The sequence below is a fragment of the Indicator indicator genome, chromosome 37, assembly GCF_027791375.1.
Source record: "Indicator indicator isolate 239-I01 chromosome 37, UM_Iind_1.1, whole genome shotgun sequence".
Taxonomy (NCBI): Eukaryota; Metazoa; Chordata; class Aves; order Piciformes; family Indicatoridae; genus Indicator; species Indicator indicator.
In genome coordinates, this window is record NC_072046.1 from 3,875,875 (window position 1) to 3,893,474 (window position 17,600).

At 58.7% G+C, this 17,600-nt stretch overlaps 2 protein-coding genes across 2 annotated transcripts in view; one reads left to right on the top strand and one right to left on the bottom strand.

Moving 5' to 3' along the window:
* Window positions 1-1,843: 1,843 nt before the first annotated feature.
* LOC128978549 (coiled-coil domain-containing protein 103-like) lies at window positions 1,844-5,370 on the bottom strand. Its single transcript, XM_054396486.1, has 3 exons — window positions 5,228-5,370; window positions 4,303-4,435; window positions 1,844-2,317 (listed from the first exon to the last, which is right to left on the bottom strand). The coding sequence occupies exons 1-3, from the start codon at window positions 5,368-5,370 to the stop codon at window positions 1,844-1,846; spliced, it is 750 nt and encodes a 249-aa protein (XP_054252461.1).
* A 1,498-nt stretch (window positions 5,371-6,868) lies between these two features.
* EFTUD2 (elongation factor Tu GTP binding domain containing 2) overlaps window positions 6,869-17,600 on the top strand; it is a 34,207-nt gene continuing 23,475 nt past the window's right edge. Inside the window, exons 1-9 of the mRNA XM_054396474.1 lie at window positions 6,869-6,902; window positions 7,194-7,299; window positions 8,281-8,446; window positions 8,684-8,762; window positions 10,703-10,778; window positions 11,033-11,098; window positions 11,568-11,603; window positions 13,400-13,490; window positions 15,955-16,037. Coding sequence (XP_054252449.1) covers window positions 7,195-7,299; window positions 8,281-8,446; window positions 8,684-8,762; window positions 10,703-10,778; window positions 11,033-11,098; window positions 11,568-11,603; window positions 13,400-13,490; window positions 15,955-16,037 — 702 coding nt within the window. The 5' untranslated portion in view covers window positions 6,869-6,902; window position 7,194. The remainder of the gene's footprint in view (window positions 6,903-7,193; window positions 7,300-8,280; window positions 8,447-8,683; window positions 8,763-10,702; window positions 10,779-11,032; window positions 11,099-11,567; window positions 11,604-13,399; window positions 13,491-15,954; window positions 16,038-17,600) is intronic.

The following is a 17,600-nucleotide window of genomic DNA, read 5'->3' on the forward strand; positions in this document are numbered from 1 at the left end:
CTCACCCTACCCCCACCACCCCCAGACCATCCCCCAGCCCCACAAGACAGCCCCCCCCCCCCCCCCACCCCCGTCCCCCCCCCAGCCCCCCACACCTCCCCCCCCCCAAGCCCCCCAGCGCAGCCCCGACCGCCCCCAGCCCGCCCTCCAGCCCAGCAAGCTCCAGCCCCCACTCACCCGCCCCCCAGCCCAGCCCAGCCCCTGCTAGCCACCCCCACAAACCGCCCCCACCCCGAGCTCAGCACCAGCGAGTCCCCCCCTGCAAGCCCACCCCCCCCCATCCCCCAGCCCCCCCCAAGCAGCCACCCAGCCCCCCGCCCAGCAAGCCCCCGAGCACCAGCCCCCAGACCCCGGACCCCCACCCCCCCCCCCAGCCACCCAAGCAGCCCCCAGCTCCCCCCCCCCCCCCCCCCCCAGCCCCCCCAGAGACCCCCCCCACCGAGCACAGCAGAGTCCCGCAGCCGACCCCAGCCCCGAAGAGAAACGCAAAAGAAGCATGCGGGCTGTGCCCAGAGGAACAGACCCCAGGGTCGACCACGGGTGGTGGCGGAAGAGGATGAGAGCTCCCTCTAAGCATGAGCGCTCACACCTGAAACCCTCTTACCTTTGCCCTCTGGAAGGATGCGAAACTTTTCTTTATCCCATGCTTGCAAAACACAGTCTGCCTTTCACGGGGAAGTTCCATATCCCACACGGCAAGCCCTCTGCTAAAAAGATTGCAGCAGAACTAACACCTCGTTAATACCATCTAGCTGTACAGGGCTTCAGAGCATATTAAGCTGCGACGGTATCGCCGCTGGAACGAGTCGCCCCCAGGAAGGCCCCCCCACCTCCCCCCCACAGCCACCCCAGAGACCACCGAACCTGGCAGCACAGAGAGAGGTGTTCCCCAGGGCTCAGTGCTGGTCCAGAACTGTTCAACATCTTCCTCAGTGCCCTGGACCCGCAGCCAGTTTGCTGATGATCCCCAACTGGGAGGAGTGGCTGGCCCCTGCCAGGCTGTGCTGGCATTCAGGGAGAGCTGAGCAGAGGGAACCTCAGGAAGTTCACCAAGGGCAAGGGCAGGGTCCTGCACCTGGGGAGGAGCAACCCCTGCAGGGGCTGCTGAGCTGCTGGAAAGCAGCTCCATGGAGAAGGAGCTGGGAGTGCTGGGGGACAAGTTCCCCCTGAGCCAGCAGTGTGCCCTCATGGCCAGGAGAACAAATGCAGTGTGGCCAGCAGGGCAGGGGAGGTTCTCCTCCCCCTCTACTCTGCCCTAGTGAGGCCACATCTTGGAGTCCTGCATCCAGTTCTGAGCTTCCCAGTTCCAGAGAGACAGGGAACTGCTGGAGAGAGTTCAGTGCACGCTACAAAGCTGTTGAGGGGCCTGGAGCAGCTCTGTGAGGAGCAAAGCCCCTGGGGCTGTTGAGCCTGGAGAAGAGCAGCCCCAGAGAGGATCTGAGCAATGCTCACCAAGAGCTAAAGAGTAGGGGGCAAGCTGCTGTGGGCCAGACTCTGCCCAGTGGTGCCCATTTACAGGACAAGGAGCAACAAGGTGCACAAACTGGAACCCAGGAGGTTCCATCTGAAAAGCTTTCTCCAGAACACCAGCCAATTTCTCTTTCCCTTGGTTGTTTCCTCATCTAAGAGATTCTCACAGAGCTGTTGCCTGAGGACACCCAGCCCCAGAGATCACAACATCTGCTCTCCATAGCTAACCTTTATTTCTGCAGAGCCATTGCTCTGGGGGACCCCCAGGTACAGAGAGACTCACAGCAATGCTCCAGACATGCCTTATGGACACATCTCACAGGTGAGGCCAGAGCCAGACTCTCAGCCTCTCCTGCACTCTGCTTCTGCTCCTTCAGCTGACCTGGTAACATCTCATCAGCTCCATCACCATCCTTTCCTCCTCAGCCTCCTTCTGCAGCCTCGTGGCCATGAGCTGGCCTTCCCTCTCTGCTTCACAGCTGGCTGGGCTGCTGGGGTGGGCAGAGGCCCAGTGCCCCCTGCCCATGTTCTGCAGCTTGCCAAACAAATCCCTGCTGCTCTCCTTCTCCGAGCGGCTCAGCAGGTCCACGTTTAAGCCGAAGCGATTGGTGCCCGACAGGCTCTGCAGGAGCTGCAGGACAGAGGCTCTGTCCTCAGGGCAGATGTTCTCTGCCAGCACCTTCAGGAAGTCCCCCAGGAGGCCGAAGCCCAGGTCAGCCTGAAAGATCCTGCCCAGGGCCTCCCCTCCCAGTGCCAGCAGGAACTGGTATTTCTCCTTCTCGCTCTTCAAGCGGCGGCGCCAGGCTCGGTAAAACTCGGCAGAGGTTGCAGGCAGCTGCTCCAGCTCCTGAGGGAAGAGTCACCAAGGTCCTTTGGCTTTCTTCCCACCTGAAGCTTTGTATCCCCCCCCCCCCATCAACCTGTGGCTGTCTGAGATGTTCTGAGTACAGGCTCTGACAGCACAAAGCCTGGGAGGTAGCAGAAGATGGAAGACAACAAACTGGGAGGTTCCTCAAGCCCCAGAGTAGCCAAAGGCCAAAGGCACCATGGATGAGGCAGGAAAGCTGAAGAGGATGATCAGGAAGCAGGGCTGGGAACCCCAGCTCTAACCAGAAGCAGACAGGCTGCCCAGGCTGGATCCTCCATCACTGCTCGGGAAGAGATCTCCTGGAGACAGCAGGAGGCACGTCAGTGGAACTGGCTGAGCAGTGGCTAAGTGAGGAGACAGAGTCTCCTTGTGACAGGACAAGGAGTGATGGTTTGAAACTAAGAGGGAGGTTCAGACTGGAGAGAGAGGGTGGTGAGAGCCTGGCCCAGGTTGCCCAGAGAGGTGGAAGCTGCCCCATCCTTGGCACTATTGCAGATGAGGTTGTCTGGGGCTGTGAGCAAACTGCTCTGGTTGGGGATATCCCTGCTGGCTGCAGGGGGGGTTGGACTGGGCTTTAAAGGTCCCTTCCAACCCAACCCATTCATTCTGAGCTAAATCCTGACAGATGTGAGACACAAACCCCAGAAACACACAGATGGCCCCAGAGATCTGTCTCATAACAGGCTGCACTTGTCTGGGTCCCTGGCAGAGCTGGCACTGGAGAGAGCCAAGCTCAGTATGGCGTGTTCAGGGCAAAGGAAATCCTCTGCCTGAGCTGGTGAACTCATCCTGCTGCCTGAGCTGAGGCATGGGCTGAGGAGGGGTCAGATGCTGTGGCTTCTAACCAGAGCAAGAAGAAGGGGCAGCAACATCAGGCTGGGTCTAAACATGGAATGGAGATGCCCTGGAGAGCAGAACCCAAGCACTGAGGGGATCAGGAGGAGGAAATGGCTTCAAGCTGCCCCAGGGGATGTTTAGATCAGAGATTAGGAAAATGTCTTTACTGAAAGAGTGGTGAAGCACTGGGACATGGAGTCCCCAGCCCTGGAGGTGTTCAGAAAACCTCTGGCCATGGCACTTGTGTTTAGTGGCCATGGGTTAGTGGCCATGGTGGTGTTGGGGCAATGATTGGACTCAATGCTCTGAGAAGGCTTTTCCAACCTCAATGATTCTATGATCCCTTGATTCTAAGAGGATTTGCTCAGGGGAGATCATTGCTCAGACCAAGAAAGCACAAAGCTGCCTAGAAGAGCTGCAGAAAGATCTCACAACAAAGAGGGAAATGGAATTCAGAGTCCAAAAACTCTGTGAGAAACATCCATGGGAACCATCCCCAGCCCAGTGCCCATCCAGTGCCCAGGACTGTCCAGCGTGGGCAGAGGCCACTGGAGGGGGCAGGACAGAGGTCACCAGATCACAGAAGACCTGCACAGAAAAAGTTCAGTCCCTGTTCCCCACAGCTGAAGAAGCACTCAGAGGGCAGCAGGTTGCAGCCAAGCCAGCACTTTGCCGTCTCATCCCCAGCGAGCCCTGGGGTGCAGCACAACAGCTGCCCTGCAGCAGATCTGCTCCCCGTGGCTGTGCAGTGCCAGCAGCCAGCTGCAGGGCCCTGCCTCAAGGGCTCCAGACTGCAGCCAGCTGCAGGAGTGTGGGCAAGGGAAGGCACTGCCCCAAGAAGCCACCAGCAGAGGCAGGGTGCTGGGAGCTCTGCACCAAGGCTCTGCAGCTGCTCTTAGGCTCCCCCAGGGCTGCTGCAGACTCTGCCTGAGGCAGCTCTGGGAGCAGACACAGAGTGGGGCCAAGGCTGAGCCCTGTGGTTACCCAGCACCAACCTTCCTGGGGACTTGGAGGGCTGCTCACACCTAGAGACACCTCTGGGTACCTCTCCTGTTTCCAAACCATCTCCAAGGGATTCTGCAGTAATTCTGAGCTGTGGGCACAGACCCAGAAAGCATCTTCCTCACCTGGGGGATCTCCACCTCACTGCCTTGTGGGGCCTTGGCCTGGCTTGTGCAGGGATTCCACAGCACTTTCCTCCTCTTCTCCACTTTGTCCTTCTTCTCCAGGGGCTTCAGGTGTGATGCCAGCACAATGTTCCTGCAGGCAACCAGAAGCAGATCTGGCACTTAGCAAATCAAAGCAGACAAAATACTTCAGAGCTTTGAGCTTCTTCCCTGAGGCAAGGTCTGAGTCTGGGCCACGTGTGGCATGCAGAGGGACCTGCACAGGCTGCAGGAGTGGAGCCATGTGAAGCTCAGCAGGTTCAGTGAGGCCAAGGGCAGGGGGGAGGCAGAATGCCCTCCCTGCACCTGCTGCCCACACTGCTGGGGATCAGCCCAGGACAGGGCTGGCTCTGGGCTGGCAATGCACAGAGCTGGCTCACGTCCAGCTTCTCACCCACCAGCACCCCCCTGCCCTTCTCCTGCTCTCCTTCATCCCCAGCCTGGGTTCACACTGGGACTCATCAGGTGCAGCACCTTGCACTTGGCCTTGTTGAATTTCATGATGTTCACATGGCCTCACTTCTCCTACCTGTCCAGATCCCTCTGGATGGATTCTGTCCCTCAGGCATGTCCAGCCTTAACCAGGGCTGAGTTTCTGTCCCACCACAGCTCTGTGCCAGGGGGCTGGGGCCTTTTCTGGGAATCCCAAGGCCAGGTTTGCTGCCCTGTCAAGCCCGCTCATGGTCACCTGGAGCAGAAAGCAGATCTCTGCCCCTTCTCAGAGCTGAAAGCCCAGCAGGTGACCCTGTGTGCTAAGAGAGCCAAATCTGAGCTCCAAAAGCAAGAGCTCCAGGACTCACCACGGTGGCAAAGCTTTGGTGCTGACACAGCCCTTAGGGGTAGGGCAGCTCCTGAACCCCCCTGCCCCGGGTGTTCCGCAGAGCACCTGAACTCCTCGTAGGAGGGGACGCCCTGCCGCAGGGCTCGCAGCTTGGCCTCGTTCTCCCTCGCCCGCTGCTCGTCAGCTGCCACCGCTGCCAGCAGCTCCTGCTCCAGCGCCGCCGCGTCCAGGGCATCAGCTGCCTCCATCCCACAGGGCATGGGCAGGGCCTGGGCACCTCCCGCAGGGCTCTGGGGCCTGTAGGGGCACAGGGGGGGACACAGAGGACAGGGACACCCCTGGGAACATAGGGACCCTACTCCTGTTGTGACAGCCCTGCTGGGGCTGGTCCCACTCCTGCCATCCCTGCAGCCCCAGGACCTCACTCCTGTCGTGACAGCCCTGCCAGGGCTGCCCTCAGAGAACCCACTCCTGACATGACAACTTCACTCTTTGTCTCAGCAGTGCTGCAGTGCTCTGCAATCCCACTCTACACACAACAACTCCACTCTGTCGTGACAGTTTTGTCAGGACCGGCCTTGGAGACTCTGCTCCTGTTAGCACAGCTCTGCCAAGCCATGCACATGGAGGGCAACTGGGAACCTCACTCCCTTCCAGAGAGTCCCGCCGGGCCCTGACACACCTTTGGCTCCTGGCGCCCCTCACTGTATCGCGACAGCCCGGCGGTGTCACACAGGCTCCTGTCTCCCCTCACTGTATCGCGACAGCCCGGCGGTGTCACACAGGCTCCTATCTCTCCTCACTGTATCGCGACAGCCCGGCGGTGTCACACAGGCTCCTGTCTCCCCTCACTGTATCGCGACAGCCCGGCGGTGTCACACAGGCTCCTATCTCCCCTCACTGTATCGCGACAGCCCGGCGGTGTCACACAGGCTCCTATGGCCCCTCACTGTATCACGACAGCCCGGCGGTGTCACACAGGCTCCTATCTCCCCTCACTGTATCGCGACAGCCCGGCGGTGTCACACAGGCTCCTATGGCCCCTCACTGTATCGCGACAGCCCGGCGGTGTCACACAGGCTCCTATCTCCCCTCACTGTATCGCGACAGCCCGGCGGTGTCACACAGGCTCCTATCTCCCCTCACTGTATCGCGACAGCCCGGCGGTGTCACACAGGCTCCTATCTCCCCTCACTGTATCGCGACAGCCCGGCGGTGTCACACAGGCTCCTATCTCCCCTCACTGTATCGCGACAGCCCGGCGGTGTCACACAGGCTCCTATCTCCCCTCACTGTATCACGACAGCCCGGCGGTGTCACACAGGCTCCTATCTCCCCTCACTGTATCACGACAGCCCGGCGGTGTCACACAGGCTCCTATCTCCCCTCACTGTATCACGACAGCCCGGCGGTGTCACACAGGCTCCTATCTCTCCTCACTGTATCACGACAGCCCGGCGGTGTCACACAGGCTCTTATCTCTGTCTCTATCACTGCAGTCCCTCCGCCGCGCGCGGTTTCCGTTGCCGTAGCGACAGCGCCGCATGGCGTAAGGCCCCTCCGGGGCTGCCCAATCCGCGCCTGACGGAAGCGGCTCCGCTGCCCGGCCCGACCCAGGCCACCGAGATCCCGCCGAGATCGCCTTCGGTTCCGTTCGTTCCTGCCGTTCCTTCCCCCGCGGGCTCGGCGCTGCCGGCGGGCGTGTGGGATTCTGTCGCGACAGGCGGCAAAGGCAGCCTGGGGCCTTCCTCAGCAGTGTCGGCGCCGAGCGGAGCGCCAGGTGAGAGCGGGAGCGGTGCAGGGTTGGGCTCGGGGGGTCTGGCAGGGTGGGGGTCGCCGGGCAGGCCGCGGGCTCGGGGCGGTGCAGAGCCCGGAGGGGTGGCGCCTCTGGGGGGTCCACATGGGTGATCGCACAGGGGGCGACCTGGGGACAGAGCCAGTGCCGGAGCCAGGACCAGGCTGGGCAGCAGCCCTGGTGCGGCTCAGCGCAGCGCTGGGTGCGGGGGAGGGTCTCGGGCAGGGGGAGCTCAGGGCAGAGCTGCAGATTCCAGTGTTACCCTGTCACCCCCAGCATGGACACCGACCTGTACGATGAGTTTGGGAACTACATCGGGCCAGAGCTGGACTCTGACGATGACGACGACGAGTTGGGCAGAGAGTCGAAAGATCTGGATGAGGTGAGGGCTGGGAAGGGGATGCGATGGGATGGGATGAGAGCAGCGTGCAGGGGAGACTGGCACAGCCTCATCCTGCCCTGTAGCCCCCGCGGGAGCAGGGCTGAGCCCCTCGCTCTGCACAGGCTGCCAGGGATCCCTGCCCCTGCCAGGCTCTGGATCTGCAGCAAGGCTTTGTCCCCTGCTGGAGTTTGAGTCCTGAGGACCACAATGGATTTGGTCCTGCCTGAAGCATGTTTCCAGCTGGCCCTTCTGCAGCTCAGGCTGCACTGAGTGGTGTTGTTTGTGCTCCATCAAGTGGAGGATCAGTGTCCAGTCCCTGAGGTCTTCAGAGCTTCGGTGACTTGTGCTGATGCTGCAGCAGGACTGTGGGAGGTGGATTCCTTGGTGCTGAAGGCAGAGGAAGACTCTGCAGAGAGCAGGGAGGGCAGCAGAGGCTGCAGGGCCACCATGGGGAAAGCATTGGAGGGCCGAGGGAGCCTCTCCTGGTCTCCTGTTCCTGCAGCTGGTCCTGCAGTGGTGTCTGAGCCTGCTCAGGGCTGTGGCTCTGCTGTGTGAGTGAGCAAGGGGCAGGAGTGGCTGCAAGTCCTCATTGTGGAGCTGCTGCTCATTTGCAGCAGACAGAGCTGTGCTGCTCACAGAGAGCACCTCCACAAGGTGCTCTGGAGCTGATGGGAGGGGCTGGGGCCAGGTTTGGCACTCCCCGACTGGGTTTGGTGGTTCCGGGCTGGGTTTGGTGGTTCCTGACCAGGTTTGGTGGTTCCTGACCAGGTTTGGTGGTTCTGGGCTGGGTTATGTCTCTTTCACCACACAACACTGAGTCTGTATCCTCTTGAGCAACCTGCTCCAGCAGAAGGTGTCCCTGCCCTGGCAGGGGTTGGAGCTGGATGACCTTTAAGGTCCCTTGCAGCCCCAACCCCTCTGTGGCTGTGTTTGTAAGGCAGCCTGGTGCTGGCAGCAGCTGACTGTGGGTGTTGGTTGCAGCTGGAGGATGATGACGACGATGATGATCTGGGGGACCATGATGAGGACCACCCTGGGATGGAGGTGGTGCTGCATGAGGACAAGAAATACTACCCCACTGCTGAGGAGGTCTATGGGCCTGAGGTGGAGACGATCGTGCAAGAGGAGGACACCCAGCCCCTGACAGGTGAGTGGTGAGGAAGGACGAGCTGGGTGTGGAAGGGGAAGGCTCTTCAGGGCTCCTTGGAGAAGGCAACTTCCCCTCCCACCCTCCCGTTGGGTTTAATGCTCCTTTTGGTTCCCCTCTCAGCCCCAGGGGCAGGCAGGCTCTTGGTTCCCTCTGCAGAAGTCTTCATTCGCTGTGCCCATTCCTGAGCCTGCTGGGGTGAGGGTCTCTGGCTGATTGCTCTTCCTCTTCTCTCAGAGCCTATCATCAAGCCTGTGAAGACCAAGAAGTTCTCTCTGATGGAGCAGACGTTACCAGTCACAGTCTATGAGATGGAGTAAGTGCTGTGGAGGGGTGGGAGCTGCACACTGGCTCCAGCTATCTGTGCTGAGGCTCCCAGAGTCACAGAGTCACTTGCTGGGCTGCTGGAGGGAATTTGTTGTTCCCTCCCTTGTGGTTTGCAGGCCAAGGTGGGAAGCAGTGTGGGAGGTGCTGTGTGGAGGAGGCAGGTTTGGGGGCTTTGGTTCTTCCTGGCAGCAGCCACAGCACTGGGTGCAGCTATTTGCCAGCTTCTGAACCCAAGAGAAGAGGCAGAAAGTACAACAGGAAGCATCTCACAGCTGTTTTCCCTCCAAGTCATGCAGCACCATCTGCTGAAATAGATAAATCTCCCCCCAGCAGCTGCTGGGAAGTTGCTGATGGGAAACCCTCATGGTGCAGATCTGCTGAGGGCCTTTCCTGACTGGCTCCAGAAACATTTACACAGTCAGTGCCTGGAAAAGAGTCCAAGCAGGCTTCACCTCAGATCAGATCCCAGCCAAGGTTGGTGAGGCCTCAGCCCAGCTGTGCCATCTCACAACCTCTGCCCTTGTCGCTGGGTGCAGGCTCTGCATCCTCCCTGGGCAGTGCCTCTGTGTGGTGCCTTCTGGCTGAGCATGACCAGACTGAGCTGCCCTCAGGGCTCCCTGGGCTCTTCCCATCCACCACCTCCTGACCAGTCAGAGCTCTTTCCAGTTCCTGAAGGTCATCTCCAGGCACAGAGGCTGGCAGCAGCAGTTCCCTGTGTGCAGACAGACCCAGCCTGGGCCTCCCTCTGCTGTCACCGAGGATCCTCTTGGATCCTTTTACTTTGCAGCCACATCTTTGCACTGGAGCTGTTGTTCAGCTGGTTGGTTGCTGGTGTGCCCAGGACCTCAGTGGGGCAGCTGCTCCTCAGGGCTGTCCCTTGGAGCTCTTGGTTTGTTCCTTGAGCAGAGAGGCTTTAGACACAGCCAGGTGGAGTCCAAAGAGCCTGCTGGGCCTGAGCAGCCCCTGGGGCTCTCAGTCCATCAGCTCCACCCTTCCTTACCTGCTGCTCTGCTGAGCCTTGTGTCCTCTGCTCCTTCTGTCTGGGCTGGGTTCCTCTTGGTCCTCTTTGTGGCCTCAATGGTTAGGGTGGGGCCCAGGGAATTCCTTGTGGGGCTTTGCCAGAGCCCTGTGAGCAAGGCATCGATTTCCCACTTAGCCTTGTTTGGAGAGCAGTGGGAAGCTTTCAGTCAGCACTGCTCTTGATTTGGGTGTCCTTTAGCTCTTAATCAAAGCCTTGGACATGGAGAAGGTCCCAGGTGAGTGAGCTCAGAGCTGTGTCAAAGGAGATTCTCTGTCAGCCTTTGGTTTCTGCAGAGCTGCAGCAGTGGGTCCCTGGTTTAGAGCCTCCTGTTCTCTGCCAGGGTCATTCAGGTGTCAGTGACCTTTGGGCCAGGATCCTGCAGGAGTGACTGAGCCATCCTGGCCCAGCTCAGCTGCTGATCCTAAGCCCTGTCAGTTCCAGTGCTGTTCCCTGCAGCCCCTGAGGACGTCTGTGCTGTGAGCCCTGAGCCCAGCACCCCTGGTCTGCAGGGCCCTGTGGCTGCCTTTGCAGCACTGGGGGGGGGTGGGTCCCAGCTCTGTGCTGTACCTGGGGCCTGCCACTGAATGGAAGCTTTGCAGCACCTGAGGCTGTGGCTGTGGCTTTGGCTCTGCTGCTGCCTAGAAGGGAAGCAAAAGCTTCCCTGATTCTGCCTTGCTGGCAGCTTTGCCAGCTCCATATCCTCCCACCCACTGCCATCTGCCAAGGCCTCCAACTCTCTGCTCCTCCGCGTCTGGGGAGTAGGATTCTGCCAACGCAGGGCAGCGGCAGGGCGAGAGCTGGGAGGGGATCTGGGGGGCACCTTGGAGAGGGAGCCAGGCTGCAGCAGCACCTCCTTTTCTTAGACACAGCAGAAGGCTCCAACAGCCTTTTGTGTTTGGTTCCTGCAGCTTCCTGGCAGATCTGATGGACAACTCGGAGCTGATCCGGAACGTGACTCTGTGTGGGCACCTCCACCACGGCAAGGTACTGGGGGTGCCCCCCGTGCAGTGGGCAGCGGGCAGGGGCTGGGCCACGCTTCTGCCATTGCCCCCTGGCTGTCAGCAGCAGCCTCTGCTGCTGCTCTGCTGGCCTGGCCCTTGGGAGGTTTTCTTCCAGCCCTGCTGTGGCCTCAAGAAGGAGCCCAGCGTCGTGCTGGGGCTGGAGGGGAGGGCTTGTGCCTGTCCCTGCCTGTGTGCCCTGAGCCCCCTCCTCTCTCCTGGGGTTCTGCTGTTTTCCAGACCTGTTTTGTTGACTGCCTGATAGAGCAAACACACCCCGAGATCCGGAAGCGCTACGACCAGGACGTGAGTGAGCACTGGGAGCCCTCCTGCCCTGCCCTGGGGAGCTCAGGGTGGCCTTGGCACCTGGAGGGAGGGTGGCTGTAGGTGGGGAAAGTGTGGTTTGGGGATGAGAAGTGGGACTGGGGAGCCAGAGCTCAGTCCTAATTCTGTCTCTGTCACTTACTTGGCACCTAAACCATGTGTAAAGAGTTATTTGTGAACATGAGGAGAAACTTCTTTGGTGTGAGGGTGCTGGAGCCCTGGAGCAGGCTGCCCAGCAGAGTGATTGTGGAGTCTCCTTCTCTGCAGAGATTCCAAACCCACCTGGGCCCTGGGCAAGCTGCTGTGGGTGCCCTGCTTTAGCTGGGGGATTTGGCTTGGATGATCCCCAGGGGTCCCTTCTGACCCCTACCATTCTGGGATGCTGGGGTTGTGTCCCATTTCAAACTTACTGCCAAAATGTGGTGTCCTGACTCTTGCTTTGTCTTTGCAGCTCTGCTACACTGACATCTTGTTCACAGAGCAAGAGGTGAGTCTTGTACAACAGGCAGGGTTCCTGTCCACCTGTGGCCTGCTTTGTCACAGTTACTGTAGACAATTTTCTCTTCCATCTTTTTGTGTTTTCCACATTTTGACTTGTTGGAGTGAGTCCAGAGGAGGGCCTGGGCACCTCTGCTGTGAGGCCAGATTGAAAGAGTTGGAATTGTTCAGCCTGGAGAAGGCTCTGGGGAGACCTTGTGGTGGCCTTTCAGTACTGTCAGAAGGGAGCTACAAGAAAACCAGAGAGGGACTTTATGCAAGGGCAGGTAGTGATAGGGCTAAGGGTGATGGTTTTAAACTGAAAGATCACAGCTCACAGGATGTTAGGGGTTTGGGAGGGACCTCTGGAGGTCTGTGAGTCCAACCCCCTGCCAGAGCAGGACCACAGAATCCAGCACAGGTCACACAGGAACACATCCAGACAGGGCTGGAAATTCTCCAGAGAAGGAGACTCCACAACCTCTCTGGACAGCCTGCTCCAGGGCTCTGGGACCCTTATAGTGAAGTTCTTCCTCATGTTGAGGTGGAACTTCCTGAACTGTAGTTTACATCCAAGGAAGAAGTTCTTTATGCTGAGAGCCTGGCCCAGGTTGCCCAGAGGGGTGGGAGCTGTCCCATCCCAGGCACCATTGCAGATGAGGTTGTTTGGGACTGTGGGCAACCTGCCCTAGTTGGGGATGTCCCTGCTGGCTGCCAGGGGGTTGTTCTAGATAAGGTTCAAAGGTCCCTTCTCACCCAGAGCATTTTGTGTATCCCAGATAGCTCCTGTTTGCTTTGAGAGAAAGAGGTGGAAGGGCTTTGCAGCAGTGGTGGCTGAGGAGAAACCCTGATTTCAAAATAACCATCTTTGAGTTTCCTCTGACAGGAGCTCCTGGCTGGGTGCTCTGTGGTTTGCTGTGAATGGGAGGCTGATTTTGTCCTACTTGCTAAATATTGCCATGACCAGCACAGCCCAGTGAAACATTTCCTTCTCTTCATCTTAGTGCTCTACTTTATTCTCTGGGTGATCAGATCTTCTGCTTTGACGTATCCTCTGATAGCAGCAGGAGGGCAGAAGCACAGACCAAGCCACCTCTGCTACCTCTGGTGCTGCATATTGGACATCCTCAGCCAAAATGAGGCAGGGATTGTGCCCTGGTGGCTCACCAGGCAGAGCCAGTCTGTGCTGGATGCTGCAGCAGTCTGAGGGTGATCCTGGTTGGATGTTTTCTTTCTTTCCAGCTTTCTGATTTTTCTTTGGTCATCTTTTATAATAGGAACTGCTGGAGAGGGTCCACAGGAGGCCACAAAGATGATCAGAGGCTGGAGAACCTCTGCTATGAGGACAGGCTGTGAGAGAGTTGGGGCTGTTCAGCCTGGAGAAGAGAAGGCTCCAGGCAGACCTCAGAGCAGCCTTCCAGTACCTGAAGGGCTCCAGGAGAGCTGGGGAGGGGCTTTGGACAAGGGCTGGGAGTGACAGGATGAGGGACAATGGCTTTGAGCTGGGAGAGGGGAGAGTGAGACTGGAGATGAGGAAGAAATTCTTGAGAGTGAGGCTGGGGAGAGACTGGCACAGGTTGCCCAGGGAGGCTGTGGCTGTCCCCTCCCTGGAGGTGTTCCAGGCCAGGCTGGATGAGGCCTTGAGCAAGCTGGGCTGGGGGGAGGTGTCCCTGCCCATGGCAGGGGGTTGGAGCTGGATGCTCTTGAAGGTCCCTTCCAACCCAACCCATTCTGTGACTGTGAATCTTTCACATGGTGATGTCTGCTTTCTCTGCTAACAGCTGTCCCTGGTGTCCTGTCTTTCAGAGGGGAGTGGGGATCAAGAGCACCCCAGTGACTATTGTCCTGCCAGACACCAAAGGGAAGTCCTTCCTCTTCAACATCATCGACACTCCAGGTGATTGTGTGATCCTGCAAAGCCTGGTTTGGGATCCACTTGGCTGCTGCTGGCTTGGCTGGGTGGAGGCTTCACTGGGTTAAGAACTGGCTGCTGGCTGAGCCCAGAGAGTGCTGGGGGCTGGAGCTGGATGCAGCTGGGGGAGGGAGCTGGATGCAGCTGGGGGCTGCTCACAGTGGTGATCCCCAGGGCTCAGTGCTGGGCCAGGTCTGTTTCATGTCTTTATCAATGATCTGGGTGAGGAGATCAGGGCACCCCCAGGGATTCTGCAGATGACACCAAGCTGGGGGCAGTGGTGATCTGGAGGGTAGGAGGCTCTGCAGAAGGACCTGGCCAGGCTGGATCCATGGCCTGAGGGCAATGGGATAAGGATCAACAAGGCCAAGTGCAGGGTCCTGCACTTGGGTCACAGCAACCCCAGGAATGCTCCAAGCTAGGGGCAGTGTGGCTGAGAACTGACCTGGGAGTGGCTGGAAAAGGACCTAGGGGAGTTTGTCAGCAGTGGCTGGAGATGAGGCAGCAGTGCCCAGGTGGGCAAGAAGGCCTCCAGCAGCCTGGCCTGGAGCAGCAATGGTGTGGGCAGCAGGAGCAGGGCAGGGATTGTGCCCCTGGACTGGGCACTGGGGAGGCCACAGCTTGAATCCTGGGTTCAGTTTTGGGCTCCTCACTGCAAGAAAGACATTGAGAGGCTGGAGCAGGTCCAGAGAAGGGCAACAGAGCTGGGGAAGGATCTGGAGAAGAGGGCTGGGGAGGAGCAGCTGAGGGAGCTGGGGGTGTTTAGTGTGGAGAAAAGAAGGCTGAGAGGAGACCTCATTGCTCCCTGAGAGGAGGCTGCAGTGAGGTGGGGGTTGGGCTCTTTGCCCTAGTAGCAAGTGATAGGATGAGAGGAAATGGCCTCAAGATGCACCAAGGAAGGTTTAGGTAGGACAACAGAAGAATCTGCCTATTAAGGGAACCCAGAAAGGGTTCTCAAACACTGGCACAGGCTGCCCAGGGAGATGGCTGAATCCCCTCCCTAGAGGTGTTTCAAGGCTGCAGAGTTGTGGTGCTGGGGGCCATGGTTTAGCCCCAGCCTTGGTAGGGCTGGAGAAAGGTTGGAGGATCTGTTCCAACCAAGGTGGTTCTATGATGGGCAGCCTGATGGAGGGAGCAGAGACCTGACCATGTGAACTGAGGTTTATCTGATTAATCAACATCTTTGGCTCTCTGGATAGTGCTGGTGACAGGAACAGGGCAGTGAGAAGATGTGGTGATGGTTAATGTGGACCTTCAGGGAGCTGTCCTGTGGGACTAGGGTGGCCTGGTGTAACACTGGCTCTCAGGAAAGCAAGAGAAGAATCTGTGCCCTGCAACCTCACTGATTCAGCTGGAAGTGGCACTTAGGTGTAATGAAACCCTGGGAAGTTTTCTTTCACAATTGGAAACCCATTTCTTGTGGGTTTTGTAGGTGATTCTAGAGGTAAAAAATGCATCAAAGGGATTGTAGGTGCAACAAGTGGCAGAACTAGAGGAAGCAGGCTCAGGTTGTGCCAGGGGAGGTTCAGGTTGGATATGAGGAAGAATTTCTTCCCTGCAAGGGTTCTCAGCCACTGTCCCAGGCTTCCAAGGGAGGTGGTGGAGTCTCCATCCCTGGAGGTGTTTGAAAGCCACCAGGATGTGGTGCTGAGGGAGGTGGTTCAGTGGCAGGGGCTCAGCAGTGATGGGACTGTGAGCTCTGGGTGAGCAGCTGGGTTTGATGATCTCAAAGGTCTCTCCACAGCAGTTCTGTGGTTCTGTGATTCCAGCCTAGTCCTGAGCCTTTAGCTGAGCTCATTCCTCTGGAATCTCTTCCAGCTGTGGTGCTGCCAGGGTTGTGTTTCATGGAGGGCTGATGGGGCTGGAGTTCCACTCCAGTGTAGAGAAGCATGTGTGGGACTGGGCTGTCCAGCTCTGGCCATGCACAGCTGGGACTGTGCAGCTCTCAGATGCTGGTGCCCCACAGTGAGGCTCTCAGCAGACTCCCTCAAGCCTCTGACAAGCTCCTGTAGGGAAAATCAGCTCCTGGTAAGATCCAAAGCCAGACTTTGGGGAAGAGGTTCTTGGGATGCATCTGTTGAGTTACAGCTCAAGATGAGGGAGGTTAGAGCACAGGAGGAGACTAGAGGGAGAAGCATCTGTTGTTCTTTGGTGAGAATTCATCTTTCTTCTTTTCCTCAAGTGCTTGCACTGAGCTGTGAGAAACAGTAAGAAATGTGAGGAGAAGTGCCTGTGAAATGAGTTGTTTTTATTCCCAAAAAATAGCATTAAAGCTGGAACAAATCCTTGCCCTGAGCCCTGCCAGCTGCTCCTGGGGCAGCAGGAGGCTGGCTGTGGTCTGCCTTGCTGGACACCATGGCCAGAGCAAGCTGCAGAGCAGAGGGTCAGCCTCCCACCGCCGTGCTGCTGGTGGCTTGCTCTGCCTCTCACCACCTCTCTCTCTGGGCAGGCCATGTCAATTTCTCTGACGAGGTCACTGCAGGCCTTCGCATTTCCGACGGCGTCGTGCTCTTCATTGATGCAGCTGAGGGGGTGAGTGCCAGCCTCTGACAAGAGCACCCCCAGGGGGTGAGTGCCAGCCTCTGACAAGAGCACCCCCAGGGGGATGAGTGCCAGCTTCTGACATGAGTGCCCCCAGGGGGATGAGTGCCAGCCTCTGACATGAGTGCCCCCAGGGGGATGAGTGCCAGCCTTTGACAAGAGCACCCCCAGGGGGTGAGTGCCAGCCTCTGACATGAGTGCCCCCAGGGGGTGAGTGCCAGCCTCTGACAAGAGCACCCCCAGGGGGTGAGTGCCAGCCTCTGACATGAGTGCCCCCAGGGGGATGAGTGCCAGCCTCTGACAAGAGCGCCCCCAGGGGGTGAGTGCCAGCCTCTGACAAGAGCACCCCCAGGGGGATGAGTGCCAGCCTCTGACATGAGTGCCCCCAGGAGGGTGAGTGCCAGCCTCTAACATGAACACCCCCAGGGGGGTGAGTGCCAGCTTCCCACATGGAGACCCCCATGGGGGTCAGTGCCAGCCTCTGACATGAGCAACCCCATGGACCAGCGTAGCCTTGAGCTGTTGGAGAGCAGTGAAGGGGAAAAGGACCTGGAGGTCCTGGTGGATGGGAGGTTGACCATGAGCCAGCAATGTGCTCTGGTGGCCAAGAAGGCCAATGGCAGCCTGGGGTGTGGTCAGTAGGTCAGAGAGGTTCTCCTCCCTCTCTACTCTGCCCTGGTGAGGCCACATCTGGAATATTGTGTCCAGTTCTGGGCCCCTCAGTTCAGGAAGGACTTCAGGGAACTGCTTGAGGGAGTCCAGTGCAGAGCCACAAAGATGCTGAAGGCAGTGGAAGATCTTCCTCATGAGGAGAGCCTGAGGGAGCTGAGGGCTCTGCAGCCTGGAGAGGAGGAGCCTGAGGGTGACCTCATTGCTGTTGATAAAGGTGTGCAGGATGAGTGCCTAGAGGCTGGAGCCAGGCTCAGCTGGGCAATGCCCAATGCCAGCACAAGGGGCAGAGGTGGAAGCTGAGCCAAAGGAAGTCCCATGGAAACAGGAGGAAAATTTTTTTCCCTGTGAGGCTGACAGAACACTGGAACAGGCTGCCCAGGGGCATTGTGGAGTCTCCTCTCTGGAGACTTTCCAACCCCACCTGGCTGTGTTCCTGTGTGACCTGCCCTGGGTGACCCTGCTCTGGCAGGGGCGTTGGACTGGGTAAGCTTTCAAGGTCCCTTCCAGCCCCTGGCAGTCTGTGATTCTCCTGGGGGGTACCTTCAGAATCAATGCCTCTGCAGTCTTTGTTCCTGCCTTAGCACAGAGGCCTGGGGCGGTTCAGCTTCCTGGGTGAGGAGTTTTTGGAGGACAGTTTGGGAAGTGAGCACTTTGCAGCCAGCGCCGGGAGTGCAGCCTCTGGCCTCGGCGTGCAGGGTGCTGTGATGTGTGTGACCTGCAGGCTGATGACCTCACTTGTTTCCATCTCCATCCTCCTGAGGCCTAAATCTGAGCAGGTTATTTGTGGCAGAGATGTCCAAGGGGTAGGATTGAAGGAATTCAGTCGGGATAGCAGCCAGGCCGCTGCGCTTCAGCTCAGCCCCACGCCCGAGGGTCGCTGCG

Coding starts and splice junctions, on each gene's coding strand:
- LOC128978549 (XM_054396486.1), bottom strand. CDS start 5,370: ATGGAGGCAGCTGATGCCCTGGACGCGGCGGCGCTGGAGCAGGAGCTG. Junction 4,436..5,227: donor CCCTCCTACGAGGAGTTCAG/GTGCTCTGCGGA, acceptor GGTTGCCTGCAG/GAACATTGTGCTGGCATCAC. Junction 2,318..4,302: donor GTGAGGTGGAGATCCCCCAG/GTGAGGAAGATG, acceptor CTCTTCCCTCAG/GAGCTGGAGCAGCTGCCTGC.